This window comes from Typopeltis vanoorti, chromosome 10 (assembly GCF_054136105.1).
Source record: "Typopeltis vanoorti isolate ZY-2024b chromosome 10, IOZ_Tvanoo_1.0, whole genome shotgun sequence".
In the NCBI taxonomy this organism is placed as follows: Eukaryota; Metazoa; Arthropoda; class Arachnida; order Uropygi; family Thelyphonidae; genus Typopeltis; species Typopeltis vanoorti.
In genome coordinates this window covers 49,034,502-49,053,586 of record NC_143558.1, presented here as the reverse complement: position 1 = coordinate 49,053,586, position 19,085 = coordinate 49,034,502, and the positions used below count along the sequence as shown (strand labels likewise).

General features: G+C 34.6%; 1 protein-coding gene across 1 annotated transcript in view; it reads right to left on the bottom strand.

Annotated features, from left to right (window-relative positions):
* The window catches only part of LOC150102406 (uncharacterized), a 357,402-nt gene that overhangs the window by 41,589 nt on the left and 296,728 nt on the right, over positions 1-19,085 (bottom strand). Inside the window, exon 18 of the mRNA XM_090399570.1 lies at positions 15,367-15,418. Coding sequence (XP_090255696.1) covers positions 15,367-15,418 — 52 coding nt within the window. The remainder of the gene's footprint in view (positions 1-15,366; positions 15,419-19,085) is intronic.

Sequence of the window (19,085 nt, the reverse complement as noted above, 5' to 3'; positions counted from 1 at the left end):
ATAAAATTCAGTACCAATTCAGCTAAATAATTTTAAATTGGTAATTTTTAAAATTTCATCATGAATATGGATATTTGCAAATCTCTTTAAGTGGATATTGAATTAAATTTCATTGAATCCTGATGAATTCACTGAGACCACCACCTCTCTTATTGGAGGTCCAAAGTGGTTTGAAAATAATTTAATATTTGATCTCTAGAGTAGGCTTTCTTGATAAAAAAATAAATAAATAAAAATCCTCCCAAAAAATAAAAAATAAATGAAAAAAAAAAATCCTTAGACCACCCATAGTACAAATGTACTATATGTTTACAAATAAAACCTATCATAGATGCGAGCCACAAATAAAAATTATCAGCAATATTGCAAATATTTATAAAATAAAAGACTCATCTGAATAACATGTGCAATGCTGCTTTAAAGGATGATGCTATAGCAACATCATATATATTTATTTATTTATTTAATATATAATTAAATATCAGTGACCTCAAGACTTGCGACATTTAACATGTCACAATTATCCTCTTTCATTCTGTTCCTCTATAAATTATCATTTGATATCTGGAGCTTATTATCCATTCTCAATCACTTGAAGCTTATGCTACAACCTATGGTGTGGTATTCTGTCAGATTTTTGTGAAATTCAGTAAATCACGATATGTTCCTAATTCAATTCTTAATTCTAGTAGTAAGACTTATACGCTGGTTAGACATAACTGGTAATTAGTTTACGGAATTAACAACGCATATAAAGTATATTAATTAAAGGTAACTTTAATGAATAACTTCTATATTTCGGCAATGTCACATTGCCATCTTCGGGAACATAAAGATATGGTATGTGCACTCAGGAACTAACACAAAGCAAATGAGGAAGAAAGCAAGAAACTAATATTGTTCCTAAAGTCCTAATGGTGCCCTCTTGCGGGCTAATTTGGTAGTCTTGGCAGTTGGGCTGAAGTTCTCATAATGAAAGTCTCCCAAATTTGGGGCAGTTTCATGCACCCAAATTTGTTGAGGTTAGGAACGTTTTTTAGAGCTGCTGAAGATTCTTTGAATAATCTTTCGTATTTAAACTTGCTGCGATGGATTATTTTTGTTTTCTTCCAACGAATTTTATGGTGGGTATCTAAGGCATGGTCTGCCAGCCCAGAGCGGCTGTACTGGTGAAACCGGATGTAATCTTGGTGTTCTGAAATCCTGATATTTGTTGTTCTGCCTGTTTGGCCAAAGCAGGACAATTTGCAGCTGCAAGGGACCTGGTATACACCAGGTAGGTCTAGGGGAAGTGGTTGGTCTTTGGTAGAGCGGATAAGGGATGCCAACTTTTTATATGGTCTGTAACAGGAAGTAAGGTCATATTTTTTGAGGATATTGGTTATTTTTTCAGAGGTGCCCTGGATGTAGGGGATGGTGATAGACTTGGTGTAATCTTTATTGTGGAGGGGGGGTTGTGGTTTACAGGTTTTAGTATTTTTTGGGGGTTATAGCCATTGGCTAAGAAAGTGTTGAGGATGTGGTTTAGTTCAATAGTCAGGGCCTTGTCATCTGAGCAGATTAATTTTGCCCCTGACTATTGAACTAAACCACATCCTCAACACTTTCTTAGCCAATGGCTATAACCCCCAAATAATCAAAAAAAAATACTAAAACCCGTAAACCACCCCCCCTCCCCCCTCCACAATAAAGATTACACCAAGTCTATCACCATCCCCTACATCCAGGGCACCTCTGAAAAAATAACCAATATCCTCAAAAAATATGACCTTACTTCCTGTTACAGACCATATAAAAAGTTGGCATCCCTTATCCGCTCTACCAAAGACCAACCACTTCCCCTAGACCTACCTGGTGTATACCAGGTCCCTTGCAGCTGCAAATTGTCCTACTTTGGCCAAACAGGCAGAACAACAAATATCAGGATTTCAGAACACCAAGATTACATCCGGTTTCACCAGTACAGCCGCTCTGGGCTGGCAGACCATGCCTTAGATACCCACCATAAAATTCGTTGGAAGAAAACAAAAATAATCCATCGCAGCAAGTTTAAATACGAAAGATTATTCAAAGAATCTTCAGCAGCTCTAAAAAACGTTCCTAACCTCAACAAATTTGGGTGCATGAAACTGCCCCAAATTTGGGAGACTTTCATTATGAGAACTTCAGCCCAACTGCCAAGACTACCAAATTAGCCCGCAAGAGGGCACCATTAGGACTTTAGGAACAATATTAGTTTCTTGCTTTCTTCCTCATTTGCTTTGTGTTAGTTCCTGAGTGCACATACCATATCTTTATGTTCCCGAAGATGGCAATGTGACATTGCCGAAATATAGAAGTTATTCATTAAAGTTACCTTTAATTAATATACTTTATATGCGTTGTTAATTCCGTAAACTAATTACCAGTTAATTCAATTCTTAATGCATTATAAAACAGAAATACATTACTAAAACAAGATCTCCTCTTAACAAAGCTACTTCCCATAGTTTAATATCACTATCCATCAACTCCTGAATGCTGAATCTAGTCAATCTTTTGAAGACTAGATTAAGCATTGTATTAACTGGAATACTAACTGGACTATAACTTATTGTCTGCATTTTGGCATTACCTTTGTATAATGGAATTTTCATACCTTTTCCTTGATTTCATGGTACTGTGCTAGAGAAAACAAAGTAAACAACTATGCCAAAAGAATAATATGTGCGTAATCCCATTAATGCATTTACATCAACAATATGCAATATCTTTAAGACCATCAGAAAGAAAGATAACATGTAGAAAACAAGCAAATCTTCCAAGTTCACTTTACATACACGAGGTAAAAGTACTGGGACATACTGTATTTTTCCATGTATAAAACGATACTTTTTTCTAAAATTTTTAGACCAAAGATTGGGGGTCATCTTATACATGAAGGATAACCAGTTTAGAGACCCACGGTTGCCGTGGCAAAACTGTCGGTATCTTGTCTCCGCGAACAGGCTTCCGCCAACACTAGCCTTTGTTAACTCTGTCGATTGATGTCATTAATGGCTGGTTCTGAATAAACCAATCGGAACTCTGAAAGCATTCATATGTCTGCAACTCATTGGTAAGGTAAGTTAATGCATTAACAATATTTTGAGCACTAGCCCATAAAAATGTCCGAAAATAAAAAACGATTGTCATATTCTTCAAAATTCAAGTTAAAAGTTATCAATTATGCAAAAGAACATGGAAATAAAGATTTAGAGAGACAGTTTGGATCTCCTCCCACCTGAGTGTATGATTAGACAGTGGAGATGTTTAAAATATTGATTTCTTAATTTTCGGTTTGAAAAAGTAGGGTTCATCTTATACATGGTGGTGTCTTATACACGGAAAAATACAGTAATTTATTTAAATGTACATAAACGCTTATGAGCTACCTTTTAAATATTCTCCTACTGCCCCATACCTGCATTTTTCCCACATTTGAAATCATCTTGGGAACTGTTCTAAAGGAACAGCTTTGATTGCTCTGTTGTATTCTGTTTAATTTCCTTCATTTCTTGAAACTTTCATCCTTCAAATTAAAGATACCAAGAAATTATATACTTGGTTTAATCCTTTATCCAAGTGTAAGCATATAAAGTTTGCACCTGAAGTATTTTCAAGACTAAAGCAACTCGTATATAGAAGCTAATGACTTCACATCACTTGCCTTAGTATTCCATGATGCAAAATACATATCCTTACGGGTATGTATAATGCTATGCATTATGGGAACGTTTTGGCAACTTGTATAATAATAAGGTGTGACACCTTTTGGCAACTCGTATATAAAAATATGACTTCTGCATTACTTCAACCTTAGTATCCCCTCTGGGTCTGGATCCCACTGAAGAGACCTCAATAAAGGTCGAGACCTTTATTTGGGTAGTGACCCTTGATTATTTATCTGGGTAGTGACTCTTCCCATAATGCATAGCATTATACATACCCATAAGGATATGTGCTTTGCATCATGGGATACTAAGGCAAGTGATGCGAAGTCATTCGTTTCTTCATTGGCTTCTATATGAGTTGCCCCAGTCCTGAACTTTGTTTGCTTACACTTGGATAAAGGATTAAACCAAGTATGTAATTTCTTGGTATCTTTAATTTATAGTATAACCAAGTGAAAAAACTTCCAGCAACTTTCATCCTTCAATTATAGATTTTAGCTTAGGGAATAAAAAGAGGTGGGTGAAATAAAACAAGGCGGGTGAGATGCAACTATGATATTCTTTTGAACCAGTAACTCTTGAGTTGAAAGAGCCGAATGAGTTGGTGGAATGAGATGCCAGCATTTGTTTCTGGGTTATAGCTGTAAACCTACATCTCCTGAGTGAGAGATCTCAGACAAACTTTGTGGCAATCTCCTAATTTCCTAATCTTCCTTCAGAATTTGATAGCAGAATCCAAGATTCCTGTTTCACAGGCTAGCTCTTTAACAGTAATTTGCTGACTACTTATAACTTTTTTTTTGCAAACAGGAGCCATCAAATCATGGGTACATAATGTCAATGGCTGTCCAGAGTGAGGGTCATCTTCAGTTAAGAAATCTTACTGCCTTTTGAACCACTCAAATGTCTTTGAGTGGCTTAAGGCATTTTCCCCAAAAGCTGGTTTATGCATTTGATAAGTCTCTATGCTTTTTTGCCAAGTTGAATACAAAACTTGATGCACACATGCTGTTCATTAATTCTTGCCATTTGGACACTCAAAAAGTAAAAAAAAGAAACTCTTTTTCATTCATCAAGGCAATGTGAGTGACTGAGTTGATTTAATGACATTGAACTTGTTTCATCATGTTACAATTGCATATATAAATTTACATCCACATCTGCTTATAAAACAATGTGCTAGCCTGCCCAATTTCTTTATAATATTAATTGTCCTAGAACTTTTTGAACAGACTCAATACAGAGTCTTAGTCTCATCTCATCTTCCTTTTTCCCTCTTTCGCCTTGCAGTGTCTAGGGTTTATTAAACATCGGACCTCAATCCATTCACAAGATAAGGTGGTCAAGCCCTATGCCCCGGTGTATCCTATGTTTGTAGGATACACCGGGGTATCCTACAAAGGGGTATCTCAAGGCTGGTTTGCAGAATAAATTGGGAGAAAAACCCTACTGTCCACACCCAAGACCGGCTAACTTGGCTATGGCTGAGGAAGATCCTTTAGCTCCTCACGTCACCGACAGGAATTGAACCTAGGACACTCCTTCCCCAGGCATATGGTTGTGAAGCGCCCAGCCACTAGGCTAACCGTGCAGAGGACACAGAGTCTTAGTTCTAACCTTAATTATGTTATCTCCAATCTGCAAAATCATCCTCAGCCATAGCCAAGTTAGCCGGTCTTGGGTGTGGACAGTAGGGTTTTTCTCCCAATTTATCTTCTTCTTTTCAGCCATTTTTCTGTCCACTGCTAAACTAAGGCTTCCTCCAGTTCTTTCCACCTTTCTCTGTTCTTGGCAATGGCTGACCAATTTTTCCCAACATATTTTGACAGTTCATCAGTCCACCTTCTTTTAGGACGTCCTCAGCCTTGTTTCCCTTCTTTTGGAATCCAGTTCGTTACTATAGTGGTCCATCGCACATCTTCTCTCCTGGATAGATATCCGGCCCATTTCCATTTTAGTCGCTTATGGTGAAGAATGATGTCAGTGATGCGAGTCTGGCTTCTTATCTAGTTGTTTCGCTTATCTTTTAATGTGATGCCTAGCATCAACTTCTCCATTTTCCCTGGAGTTGTTGTTAGTTTATTTGCCAGTGCTTTTGTTAGCGACCAAGTTTCACAACCATATGTGATGACTGGAAGTATACACTGGTTAAATGTCATCCTTTTTAAACAGAGTGGGACATCATTGTTTTGAAAAATGCTTTTCAATTTTCTGAATGCACCCCAGGCAAGTTGAACTCTCCTATTTATTTCCTTTTGGAGTCCACAGTTTAGATCAATGAGATGACCTAAGTATGTATATGAAGAGACTCTTTCCAAGAAATTGTTTTCTATTATTATGTTTTTTGGTATTACAAAATGATTAAACATGATTTTAGTTTTTTCTCTGTTTATTTTTAGACTGACTTTTCTGCTTTCACGATATAGGTCTTCTATCATCCTATTAAGGTCTTCTGGAGTGTTTGCAAAAATTATGATATCATCTGCATATCTTAGGTGGGTTAAGTTTCTGTTATTAATTTTTATACCAAGGTTTGTCCAGTTTATATTATTAAATATTTCTTGAAGGATTGCTGTAAAGATTTTGGGTGATAGAGATTCTTCTTGTCGGACACCTTTTTCAATTGATATTTTATTGTTACTTGTGTGAAGTTGGATCGTTGCTGTTGCAGCGTGGTATATTTCCTGGAGGAGGTTCATATATTTTCCAGGAACTCTCTGATTCTGGAATGCTTTGATTATTGCATTAATTTTGATGGAATCGAATGCTTTTTCATAATCAATAAAGGTTAAACAGAGAGGCAATTGGTTTTCTTCTGCTTTTTCTATTATTTGTTTTACTGCATGAATATGATCAATTGTATTAAAGCCTTTATGGAATCCTGCTTGTTCTATTGGTTGATTTGAATCTAGAAGAGCGGTTAACCTGTTTGTTATTACTTTTGTGAGAATTTTGTACAGGTTGGAGAGAATACTAATTGGTCTATAGTTCTTTACTTCTAAAAACTACTTCTTTGTCCCTTTTTTAAATAACAGTATTAGAGTAGCATTTTTCCAGTTTCCTGGTATCTTCCCCTCTTCTAGGCATAGATTTAGTAAGTTTTGACATGGTGAATGATATTATTTCCTCCCCATTTAATTAATTTTGTGCGAATTAGATCTTCACCAGGACATTTTCCATTTTTTTTTAATGTTTGTTTTGTTTCATCTGAAGTGAATGAGGGGATGAATTCTATGTGTGATGGAGAAGAGTTATTTATATTTGATTTATCTATTGAAGGATCACTATAGAGTTCTTTATAAAATTCTTCTAGCCTGCTTAGGATTTGTTCTTGGTTCCTTATTATAGTTCCATTCTTGTCTTTTATTGCAGTTATTTGACTTTTACGAACTGATATATCTACCAAAATCATATCTACCTAACAAAAATTCAAATTTCAGCTTTTTAGACCATCTTTCAGCTCAGTTTTCCCAAATATGTGAATCCTGCACACGAAGGATTCACATATTTGGGAAAGATATGTGAAAGAAGGATTGCAAATCTAGTGCCTATTAGTACTATAAGAGCCCTAAAGACAGAAATAATCTAGAAAGCCTGCTGTAGAAACCAAACATGGAACTTTTTTTTTCTAGTCACTTCAAGTCTCCGAGTAAAGAAATTCATCTACAACCTGAAAATAATCCCAAAAAGCAATAACTGCAATAAAAACTGAACCTGTGGCCTATTGGCTGAGAGCAAAAACAATATAAGTTTCTGCTAGTAAAAGGCTGTATCTGTGCACACATTCACTCTGACATACCATGGCAGAGATGTCCAAATTATAATTTCCTCTTTTTTTTTTTTTTTATCTTATTTGGATAAAAACCTCTTTCTGCCCCAGTCTATAAACATTTCCATGAGAAATGTTAATTTGAAACAGCATCAAAATTCCCCCATTTAGTACTAACACGTGCAGATGTTGCTCAACATTCCTTCACAGTGCACCTTGAAACCCACAGAACAAGTTTCTTTTCCTTCTCCTTCATCCCTGCTACTGTTGCATTGTGGAACAGTCTTCCCCCTGATGTGTTTCCCAAGGAATACAATATACAGTCTTTTGAATCAAATGTAAACAAGTTCCTTTCCCAACCCAATACCCATATGGGCTCAACATAAAAAAAAGTCTACCAGATATGTGCCTCATTCCATCAAATATGTTTCTACTACTTTATTCATGCTACCAACTGTTTTGAACATTAAATGTTGAAGATTTTAACATTCACAACTTTCAGCTGAATTTGTTTTACATCAATATTTTTTATTAAAATAGCTTACAACAAAAAGCTTCTTCACATGTTTATTTCACTCGCTATTTACAAGCTTCTATGAACTTTATTAGATGATTACAAAGATGATTATATTATGTTGGAGGTTTAATGGATTTTTTACAACACTCAAAAAGAATTAAAATAGAATTTAATTCTTCCTATATTTCGTCCTAGTCACTAGGACATCTACGGGGATTACAAAAACAATTAATGTAACATGCACACAAAAACTTACAATACTAAGCCCAACCACGTGGGTGACACTAAAGTCCTATCTAGATGGAGCAACCTCTAAGGGCGGTAGTAGGTGGCCTGGAATGTAAGGTAGGACCTCTGGTGATGAGTGTTTCCCAAATCTTCGGAAGCTTAATGCAACTGTATTTGTTAAGATTTGGTTGGTTTCTGAGAGCTGCTGCTTCTAAGAAAAGTCTCTCTTTCTTGAATTTGCTGTGGTGGAGCATGGTGGTTTTCTTCCATGATACTCTGTGGGTGGTGTCCAAAACATGGTCAGCCAAGCCTGAATGGCCATAGTTGTGTTTAACGATGTACGACTTGTGTTCCTCCAGGCGGATGGATGCTGATCTGCCTGTCTGTCCAAAGTACGCAAGATTACAGGAACAGGGTACTTTGTAAACTCCAGGCAGAGAGAGAGGAGGGAGCTGATCTTTCGTAGAATGGATAAGGGTAGCAAGTTTGCAGTAGGGCTTATATGCTGTGTGTAGGTTATACTTTTTTAGTATCTTGGCTATTTTTTCCGAAGTGCCTCGGATGTAGGGTATGGTGATGGCATTTTTAAAATCGTGTTGACGAGAGGGACGGGGAATGGGGGAAGAATTGATTATTTTTTTGATACTGTGTTCGCTGTAGCCATTGGAGAGGAAAGTTCTGTGTATGTGGTTAAGCTCAGTAGTGAGGGCAGTTCCACTGGAACAAAGATTGTGGGCTCTCTTGGTAAGGGTTTTAATGATGCCATATTGTTGTGAGGGGTGGTAGTGGGAGAGTTTGTGAATGTATCTGCCTGTGTGTGTGGGTTTTCTGTATACAGTGAACCTTAGACACCTTAGTCACGCACCTGCCTAATGAGTCTAAGGAAGGGTAAACAATTGTTCTTTTCCTTTTCCATAGTGAACTGGATTCTTGGATGTGGACTACTGAGATGACCGAGGAAGGAGTCTAACGTGTCTGGGCCATGAGGCCAAATAGAGAACACATCATCTACATATCTTAGCCAGATAGAAGGTTTGAGTGGGGCTGAGTCTATGGCTCGTTTTTCGAAATCTTCCATATAGAAATTGGCAAGGGGGGGGGGTGAGAGGGGGGAACCCATGGCGGTTCCCTCTATCTGCTTGTAGATTTTGTTATTCCAAGAGAAATACCCAGAGTTGATGGCAAAAGAAAAGAGATCTAAGATGTCAGAGGGGAAAACGTTTTCTAAGAGAGATAAAGTGTCAGTTAAGGGAATATTGGTAAACAAAGAGGAGATATCAAAGCTTACTAATATGTCTGTATTATTCAAGGTTAAATTTTCTGTGAGGGCTTTAAAGTGGGTCGAGTTTTTTATATAGGAAGCTGAATTTCCGGTAAGGGGGGAAAGAGAGTTGGCCAGCTGTTTAGACAGTCTGTAACAAGGTGCATTGGTGGCATCTACTATAGGTCTGAGTGGGGAATTGGATTTTTGGTAAATCGTATATTCGGGGGGGGGGGGGGGGGGGAGCGGAAAGGTTTAAGTTTTTTCGTGACATCAGGGGGCCAGGAGGTTACTTTTTTAAGTAAGATTTTTAATTTCTTAACTTGTGTTTTTGTGGGGTCGTGTTCTAGCGGGATGTAGGTAGCGCGATCGCGGAGGATAATGTTCATTTTTCGATTGTATTCGCTGGTATTAAGTGATCCTCCGCGATCTCGCTACCTACATCCCACTAGAACACGACCCCACAAAAACACAAGTTAAGAAATTAAAAATCTTACTTAAAAAAGTAACCTCCTGGCCCCCTGACGTCACGTCAGGGGGCCAGGAGGTTACTTTTCTTATATAATCTTTATGTTCTTAGCTTCTTATAATAGTAGAATGCTAGTCTGAACCAAAGTAGCAAAGATTACAAGAAAATTTGGTATTTGATAAACACCAACAAGGACAAAGGTGATAATGTATCTTTGATAGGTGGTAAGAAAGATGACAACTCCTAGGATAGTTTGAAGGTGGTATACAAATTATATCTAAAAAGGGTCCTTGCTATTTGTTCAATCTGATGTTAAAAGGATCAGTGTACCCCACATTAAAAGGTACACTGATCCTTTTAACATCAGATTGCAATCAGGAAGAGGGATGATAATTATCAAATACTTTCTGTATCAAGGTCTTGCTGTATCCATAAGTAACAGAGTAAGATTTATTTTATTTAATTCTTTTAAAAGAAGAGAACTCAAAAGAACAAATTGTGAATGTTTGGTACACAAAGCTTTTGATAATATCTATTTTTTTTTTGTAAAGGATGATGATGTGAAGATGTGTGGATATATCTTCCCATAAACAGAAAATTCAATATTACCAGCAGAGCATTAAAGTATCCAGAAAGGGGAGACTTGTTATTAATATTAACATTTGACCTCCATGGAGTCAGAGACTCATTGTGGGAGGTACACACACTATTGCATACAATGCTCATCCAACTGTGCTTTTAACTGATTCAATGTGTCTACACCTACAACACACACTCAGGCAATGTATTTCACTCATCAACCACTCTCCATGCAAAGAATCTACTCCTCACACCCTCCTTATACAGTTTCCAGTGATGGCATCTGGTTCTACCCCACCCCCTCCCATTCTATGAAAAAATCTCTTCCATGTTGACCCGATAACAACCCGACTAGCTTATATGTCTCAATCATATCCCTCCCTCTTCCTCCTATTCGTGAGACTCTGCAACTTACATTCTCTCAATCTGTCTCAGACTCCACATTCCAAAGACCACTGATCACCTTTGTGAATCTTCTCTGGATCATGAAAACTTGGTGACCAAATCTGTGCACAATAATCCATGAGGCCTAATCAAGTCCTTATACAATGGAACCACAACCTCTCTATTTCTTCATGTCAGGGTCCTCCACATCACTGCCATTATCGGATGTGATGTCTTCACAGCTTGTGCAATGTAGCCCCTGAATTTCAGGTCCTTGTCCACCATCACTCCTTGTGATGGTGGACAAGGACCTCTCATCTCCTCTACTTTCCCACCAAGTGTATACTTTGCATCCCATTGTTGCTTACCAAATCTCAAACCTTACACTTTGCAACATTGAACTGACAGTTCCACTTACTTGCCCATTCATGTAATCTATTCACGTCCTCTTGTAAGGACGTAACATCTGCTTCACTCTGCATTGCTCTCCCCAGTTTTGGCATTATCTGCAAACAGCTGCATATCACTTGTCAAACCAATCCCAATATCATTAACACACAAACTGAACAACAATGGCTCCAAAACTAACCCATGTGGCATGCCACTAGTGATTTCTCTCTTTTGGGATATTGCACCTCAATATACAATGTTCTGATACCTATCCAACAACCAGACACTGATGCGAGTAATATATATGGAGTTAATTTTATCCAGAAATAGAAGTAGTTCTGTTTCAGAGGGAGAGAAGACCAGTTGAATAATCTGATGATGTCATAGAGAAATCTACTTGTAAAAACTGTAGTTTCTTGAAATAGTATAGTATTTGTAAACAGTGAAACTAAATCAAAGGAAACCATTATTTCAGATTCCTGAATATGAAAAGCTTTAATTTTTTCTTTGAAGTAAAATGGGAGATGATTTTTTTCTAGTCAAGTTTTGTAGGAGTTTTAAAAGATATTTTGCCAAATAGTAAGTAGATCTTATGCAATCAGTTATTGGACGTAATGGATAACCAGATTTGTGCACTTTAGGAAGGCCACAAATATGTAGAAGAGTATGATGAATCTGCAACTTTTCAATGTTAATACTAATACCTTGAAATAGAATATAATTATCATCCCTCTTCCAGATTGAAATCTGATGTTAAAAGGATCAGCATACCCTACCTCAATGGAACATCTGAACAAATAGCAAGGACTCTTTAGCAGATATGATTTGTATACCACCTTCAAACCAGCCTGGAAGTTGTCATCTTTCTTACAGTCTATCAAAAATACATTACAACCTCTATCCTTGCCTGGTGTTTATCAAATACCCTGTTCTTGTCATGTTCTCTATTTTTAATGGACTGCCTGTTCTGCTACTATTAGAATCCAAGAACATCAAGATCATATAAGATTTTTGAAATTCAAAGGTTCAGACCTTGCTTTTCATGTCATTGTCACTAAACAGAGTTCACTGGAACCATACTAAAATGCTACACTACAGTAAATTCAAATCTGATCATCTATTTTTTGGAATTGTGTGAAGCCTTATGCAACTAACCTAATCTTAATTGGACAGACTGTAGGATTATCTTTAAGTTTTGGGAAGTGACTGTTGTTAATTGTTTATAATTTTTTAAATTAATTAATTATACATCTATACCTACATCTCTGGACTCAAATAGCTTTCCTCCTACTGTACAGCTGCAACTGAGATATGCAATATTATACAGATGCTGTTTGACTCGTTCTTGCATTCATAATTTAGATGTTGCTACCACTCCTTTTGCCTTCCCTCTGACTGAAGCTCATAACATATTGAGCAAAATATAAGGAGTAAATAAATTCTGTTCAGTTTCTCTTAAATGTATGAAGCTGTTATTTACAACAATATACTATGGCTAGCACATATCTGTATTAAATGTCTAGTAATTGATATGAATGAGACATTTAAGTTGGTTAAGGTTGTTACTGGGTTAATGTGGAAGAAGGGATAGAACAAGGGGCATAAGGAGCAGGTTCTTTGTATGGAGAGTGGCTGTTAAGTGGAAATCACACTTAAATGGTCATTGTGTGTAACAGTGTGTTCTTCTCATGAGGGTCTTTTAACTCCATGGAGTTTGATTTTAATAAAAATAATAAATATAGAGACGTAAGCAGACAACATAATGATAAAAATAGTTTACAGAATAATAATGCTTACTTAAGGAAAATACTGTATTTTCCTTAAGAATATTTGTGAATGTGGGCTTCATAACTTCCTTTATATAATATTTCAAGTAAAAAATAACTCTTGAGTATGACTTTAGTTTTATTCCAATGAATTCTAATGCCTAATATATAAGGCATGGCTGGCCAAGGCATATTTATCACACTCATGAAGTGAATGTAATCTTGAAGTTCTTTAAAACAAATCTTGTCTGTACATAATAATGAAGGCAACAATGAGAATGGGATTTTGTAAATTTCAAAATCAGAGTGGAAAAAGAGTTTATAAAAGATTTTATAAAAAAGAGAAAATAAAAAAAAAAGAGTTTAATAAAGGAATTTAATTTTCAAACTGAATGGAAAGAATTTTGTAGGTCGATTTGGCAAAGAAGTCTTGCAATTATTTTGTTGATTATTTTGATATTGTATCCACTAGAGATAAAATAAAAGTATCTCTGATAAAGGACAGTTCTTTATTTAAAAGAGGATTTGGATGAAGGCCATTAATGGCTGGCCAAACGAGATGTGTGACACCTTATCTACTAGGTGCAGAATTCACTGGAATCAAACTGAAGTCTTACACAAAAGTTATTTTTTTACTTGAAAGACTATATAAAGAAAATTGTGAAGCCCACATTTAAAGAAAACCCCAATAACAATGACTGTCTTAAATTTTTCCAAGTTCAGGATGTCATCCTAAGTAACACTCATCGTTTCTGTGTTTAATTAAAATTTATTTCTTAGAATTCTAATAGTTATAGATGGAGTTATCTTCTTGGAGTTAATAGCATCAATTTTCCAATGTGCTTACATTTTAAGTGTTTAAATATAATTTTGTGTATGTCTTTTCATCCGTATGCAATGACTATGGCTTTGAAACTCAGCCATAAATTCTGCATGCAATAAATAAAAAAAGAATAATAACAAATAATAAATATTAAATAAATAATAAATAATAACACAAGGAAAAAATATTTCCTTGTGTTATTATTCTGTAACTATTTTTTATTATTAGCAGTAAAAATTTTTTTCATTTTTTCAAAGGAAAAAAAAAAAAAAAAAAACACTTGCTTTAAAAAATAAATAAATTTAAAAATTAAGAAGCATGAAAAAACAGAAACCTAACACTCCCAATTATATAGAAGCCTGACATGACCTTTTTTAGAGTTTCCAGGAATGACCTCTCATTACATCACCAACTATTCCCTGTGCAATAATTATCATCTAATAGGTTTCTGTCACAAACTGATATGTCTCAATGATCTCACCTTTTCTCCACCTTTATACCAAGCTCTGAAGACCACATTCTCTCAATCTATCCTCATACTCAACATTCCAGTCTAGAGATGGTCTAAATCAGGGGTTCCCAGCCTCTGATTTAGACCATCTCTAGACTGGAACTGGACAGCCCTATGCCCGCGGGCACCATGGTGCCTGTCAACCAATTTGTGTGTGCCTGCCGCTGTTTGACCGTGTGTCGTATAGTTTGAAATAATCACACAACAATTCATGGCATGTTATATGACGCATGCCTTAATGACACATGACGAGTATTAAACACATACAATGTAAAGTAGACGCGCATTCGAAGTTGTTCATTCCAGTTTAAGAACTGGAAAATCATCATATTCTCCTAATTATGAAGCACTGGCCAATGAAATGCAATGCCAAAGATCACACTAACTTACATATATATATTTAAATTTTTATATAATGTAAACTTTTAAGTAATAAAATATTTGATTATAATGTAAATTTTATATGTAAATATAAAAATAGATGGTGCCTGTCGGTATTTTAGAATGTGCTCTAGGAAACAAAAAGGTTGGGAACCCCTGGTCTAAATTATTCACCTCTGCACTTTATCCAGTGTTTCTTTATTGCTAATATAGAACTGTATAACCAGTATAGCTAATATAGTTATATATACTAGCAATACTGCTCCAAATGAGGACCAATTAGTGCCTCACTAATCGGGTAATATAGCATAAGAACAGAAGTATCAATGATACTTCTGTTCTTATATCATTGATACTTCTGAACAGAAGTATTAATGATACTTCTGTTCCTCTACTGCCCATCAAAACTCAGAAAAACCATCACTCATATTGCATAGCAGAACCATCACAGGGAGATAGTGGTGTTGAGGTTGAACCTTCATACATAAAATCCCAATTCTGTAAAGATAAAAATAGTTAACTAGATAGTAAATAGATAAAAATGCCTTCTAATTGGTTTAATTAGAAGCTATTTTTGAGCTCAAATTACAGCTTACTTTGTTTTGCATTCTTCTAGATTTTCTTCTTGTTCATGATGTTCTTGAAATGCTAAAAAAAAGGAAATGTAAAAAACAGTCATAATAAAGTCCATAGTTTTTTTTTTTATGATAGTCTTATAAATGAAAGGGATTTTTTAGGTTAATTCCACCCACAAAAGACTGTAAATCTGCTGCACATTAGTATTGTGAATGGGCTAATAGAGAGTTAATCTTTGCTTTTGAGACCAAGCATGGACATTTTTTCAAGTTATTTTTAGACCTCTAATAAGCAAGGTGGTGACTTCAAATTGAGCAATGAAATTCATCTACTATCTAAAGATATTCACAAGCATCCATGTTTGCAGTGGGATTTGAACCAACAGCATGCTGATTGAAAAGCAGATATGCTATCCATCCAAGCCAATGAGACATGAAAATTTCAGTGAGTTCTGGTCTGAATTTCTGTGGATTTGAGTAGAAATTCATATTATGCAGTGCTATTCATACACTCTAGGTATGATACAAAAATAGTGAGAGCAATTATAAAACACCCAGCATACTGCCATTCATAAAATAGAATTTGAAATGAAATAGAATGTGAAAATTTGGAAGAAATTAGATTTATATGATACTTAAACATTTATTACTACTGTCAGTAATATAATTACATATAATCACACCACAGAACTATTTAATGTAGAAACAGTTCATGATTAAAATGCACATATACATATATATATATATGTATATATATATATGTTTGAAAGAAACTAGAAGAATGAAAGAGTTTGAAAGAAAAATCGTAGAATCACGGGAAATCCTACTGAACCCGGTCCACTTAAATAATAATTTAAGTTATAACATCCCAGATAGCCATGCTGCAGTTATTCAATATTGGCGTTCACGTGAACTTGCACGCACAATTGCAACAAACAATGGCACGCCAGTTGGAACAACTTGAAAAATACAACGTTTTTATGTATCGATTATGTGAGGCAATTTGTACCTGTAATTTCCAGTTTGTTTATTTAAATAATTCAATGTTTATTAGTATTCCTTTCCTTTATAAATACCTGAAGAAGGCTGCTATATGCCGAAACTAGTAGTATTTATCATTAAAATCTTTATATGTTATCTCGGTCTTGGAGTCATTAAATCTATTTTTTGAAATATATATATATATATATATATATATAACTTCAGTGGTGATTTCCTTCAATACTTTATTTTCATAAAAGCCACTTATTTATCAGACGATATTTTAATTTCTGTGAGAATGTCAAATATAAGGACCTAACTCCAAAAAATCCTAAGCTCCATATAATTTTTAACATAGTATTATATCATTATGGTGTCTCTATAGTGTAACTAAAAGAACAGCACATGTCTGGTTGAAGACATGTTGCTTCAAATCTCATTCTGGATGCAGTAAACATTTATAATAGCTTTAAAACTGAAGGTGTTGGATGATCTACTGACTTGCGAGAGAGAGAAACTAGAAGAATGAACAGACAGACATAGCATGCTAAAAAGATAGCTTATCCACTTTATTATCACACTTAGGTCCATAGCCATACCAGTCCTATTGTATGGAAGTGAAATCCTGACAATAAAACAAAAAGACAAAGATTAATAACAGCTGAAATGAAGTTTATGAGAAAAACTGCAAAGTATACTCTATTTGATCACAAAAGAAATGAAGAAATTATGAAAGAATTAAACCAGGAATCAGTACTAGAAAAAATTAAAAAATATAAAAACAAATGAATGGAACACATTGAAAGAATGAAAACAGAAAGATTACCAAAACAAGCCTTAAATTACAAACCATTAGGAAAAAGAAAACCAGGTTGTCCTCTTAAGAGATTCAACGATGACTTCTAAGGCCAGAAAAGTCACTCTAGGCCTAAATCCTTGATAGGCATTATGATGAGGACCATAAAAAGCAGTTACTTGGCAGAAAGAGCTCAGGTCTAATATGTAAAGGAAGATGTAATGAAAAACACAAAAAAACACAAGAGATAAAAGTAATACTATTTATTTAAGGCCATATATTTCAGCCTGAATATTACAGGCCTTCATCAGTGGACAATAGTTAATTACAAAGTAGAACATGAACAATGGATTGATTTGAAAAAGTAAGAACCATGCGATATTATACATAAAACAACGAATGGTATAATTGAGGAATTATTGCAATATTGATAATTCATTAGCTATTTAAAAAGAAAAAATATATATATTGATGTGTGATTAAAATAAGACTTTCCCATATCTTAGATGCAATAATTTTAAGTCCTCAAACAAACAAGCATTAAGTTTCTTATCCATATACTCCTTAGTATCCTTTTCAACATCCAAGTGATAAATGGAGGCAGTTGTTCTGATTTAAGTTCATAAGTCTTTTAAAGTATATTATATTACACAAGTCTTTTAAAGAAAGATATGTATAATATAATATACGGTGAAATAAGTATGTTTCAGACCATAGGAGGTTGTGGTCTCTATCTATTTCATGCTATGCCAAGTCAGATTTACTGTTGCTAATGTAAGACTCGTATATGTATTATCGAATTTTCTACAGAGTGTTCAGTTTGTCACAAGGAACTTGGTAGAGACACCAGAAAGAGAAGACTATCTTTTGAAGATGGAAACCATGCTGATAATTTATTGATAGGAAGAAAAGTAGCTAGTAAATTGTATTTGTTAAGAATTCTGGAAGAAGATAAGTTAGGTTCAGAATTATATAAATATGCAGGAATAAGGTTCAAAGAAAGAATGAATAGATTTGAATAGATTTTATTTTTAAATAAAATCTATTCAACAAGTAACCCAGCAATAGAATGGAAAAAAGCAATAGTGATCCCATCTTTAAAAAAGGTAGTAGAGATGATCCTAAAAGTTATAGAAGTATAAGTATTATAAATTCCTGTTATAAAATATATAGCAAAAAATTTTAAATAACAAAATAATAAATTATTCTGAAAGCTTTATTTTAGAAGTACAAAATGGATTTAGAATAGGAAGATCATGTACAGACCAGGTCTTTTGCCTAAAATTGATAATAGAGAAAAGAAGAGAATACAATTTAGAAACACATATTACATTTATGGACTTTGAAAAAGCATTTGATAAAGTTAAAAGAAGTATTTTATTTTATATATTAAAAGAAAGAGAAATACCAAATAATATTCTAAAAGCTATCATAAGTATATATGAAAATAATCAAATACAAATAAGATTAAATTATGAACTATCATATCCTAGAGAGAGAGAGAGATAAACCAAAGAGTCTTAGAGGGATGACAGGTTGCTGAAAGAGATGTCTTCCCTTACAGCAACTCTTTTTAATATTCATCTAAATGAAATAATAATAAAATGGAAAAATGTTATTGTGAACTTAAACACTCTCCTTTTTGCTGATGATCAATAATAATCACAAATTCCGAAGATAACTTACAGAAAGAAATTTTAAATTTAAATGAAATAGCCAAAGATTATGGAATAATAATATCAACAGAAAAGCAAAAACAATAGCCTTAAAGGACAAGATCCAATAAGAACTAAAATAGTAATAGATAACAAGATTTTAGAACAGGTGAATTCATTTAACTACTTAAGTTGTATGATTACATATGAAAATGAAAAAGATATAAACCTGAAAATTGCAGAATATTTAAAAAAAATAACATGTAATTAACTCCGTATTAAACCTAACCAGACTAAAAGTATACAAT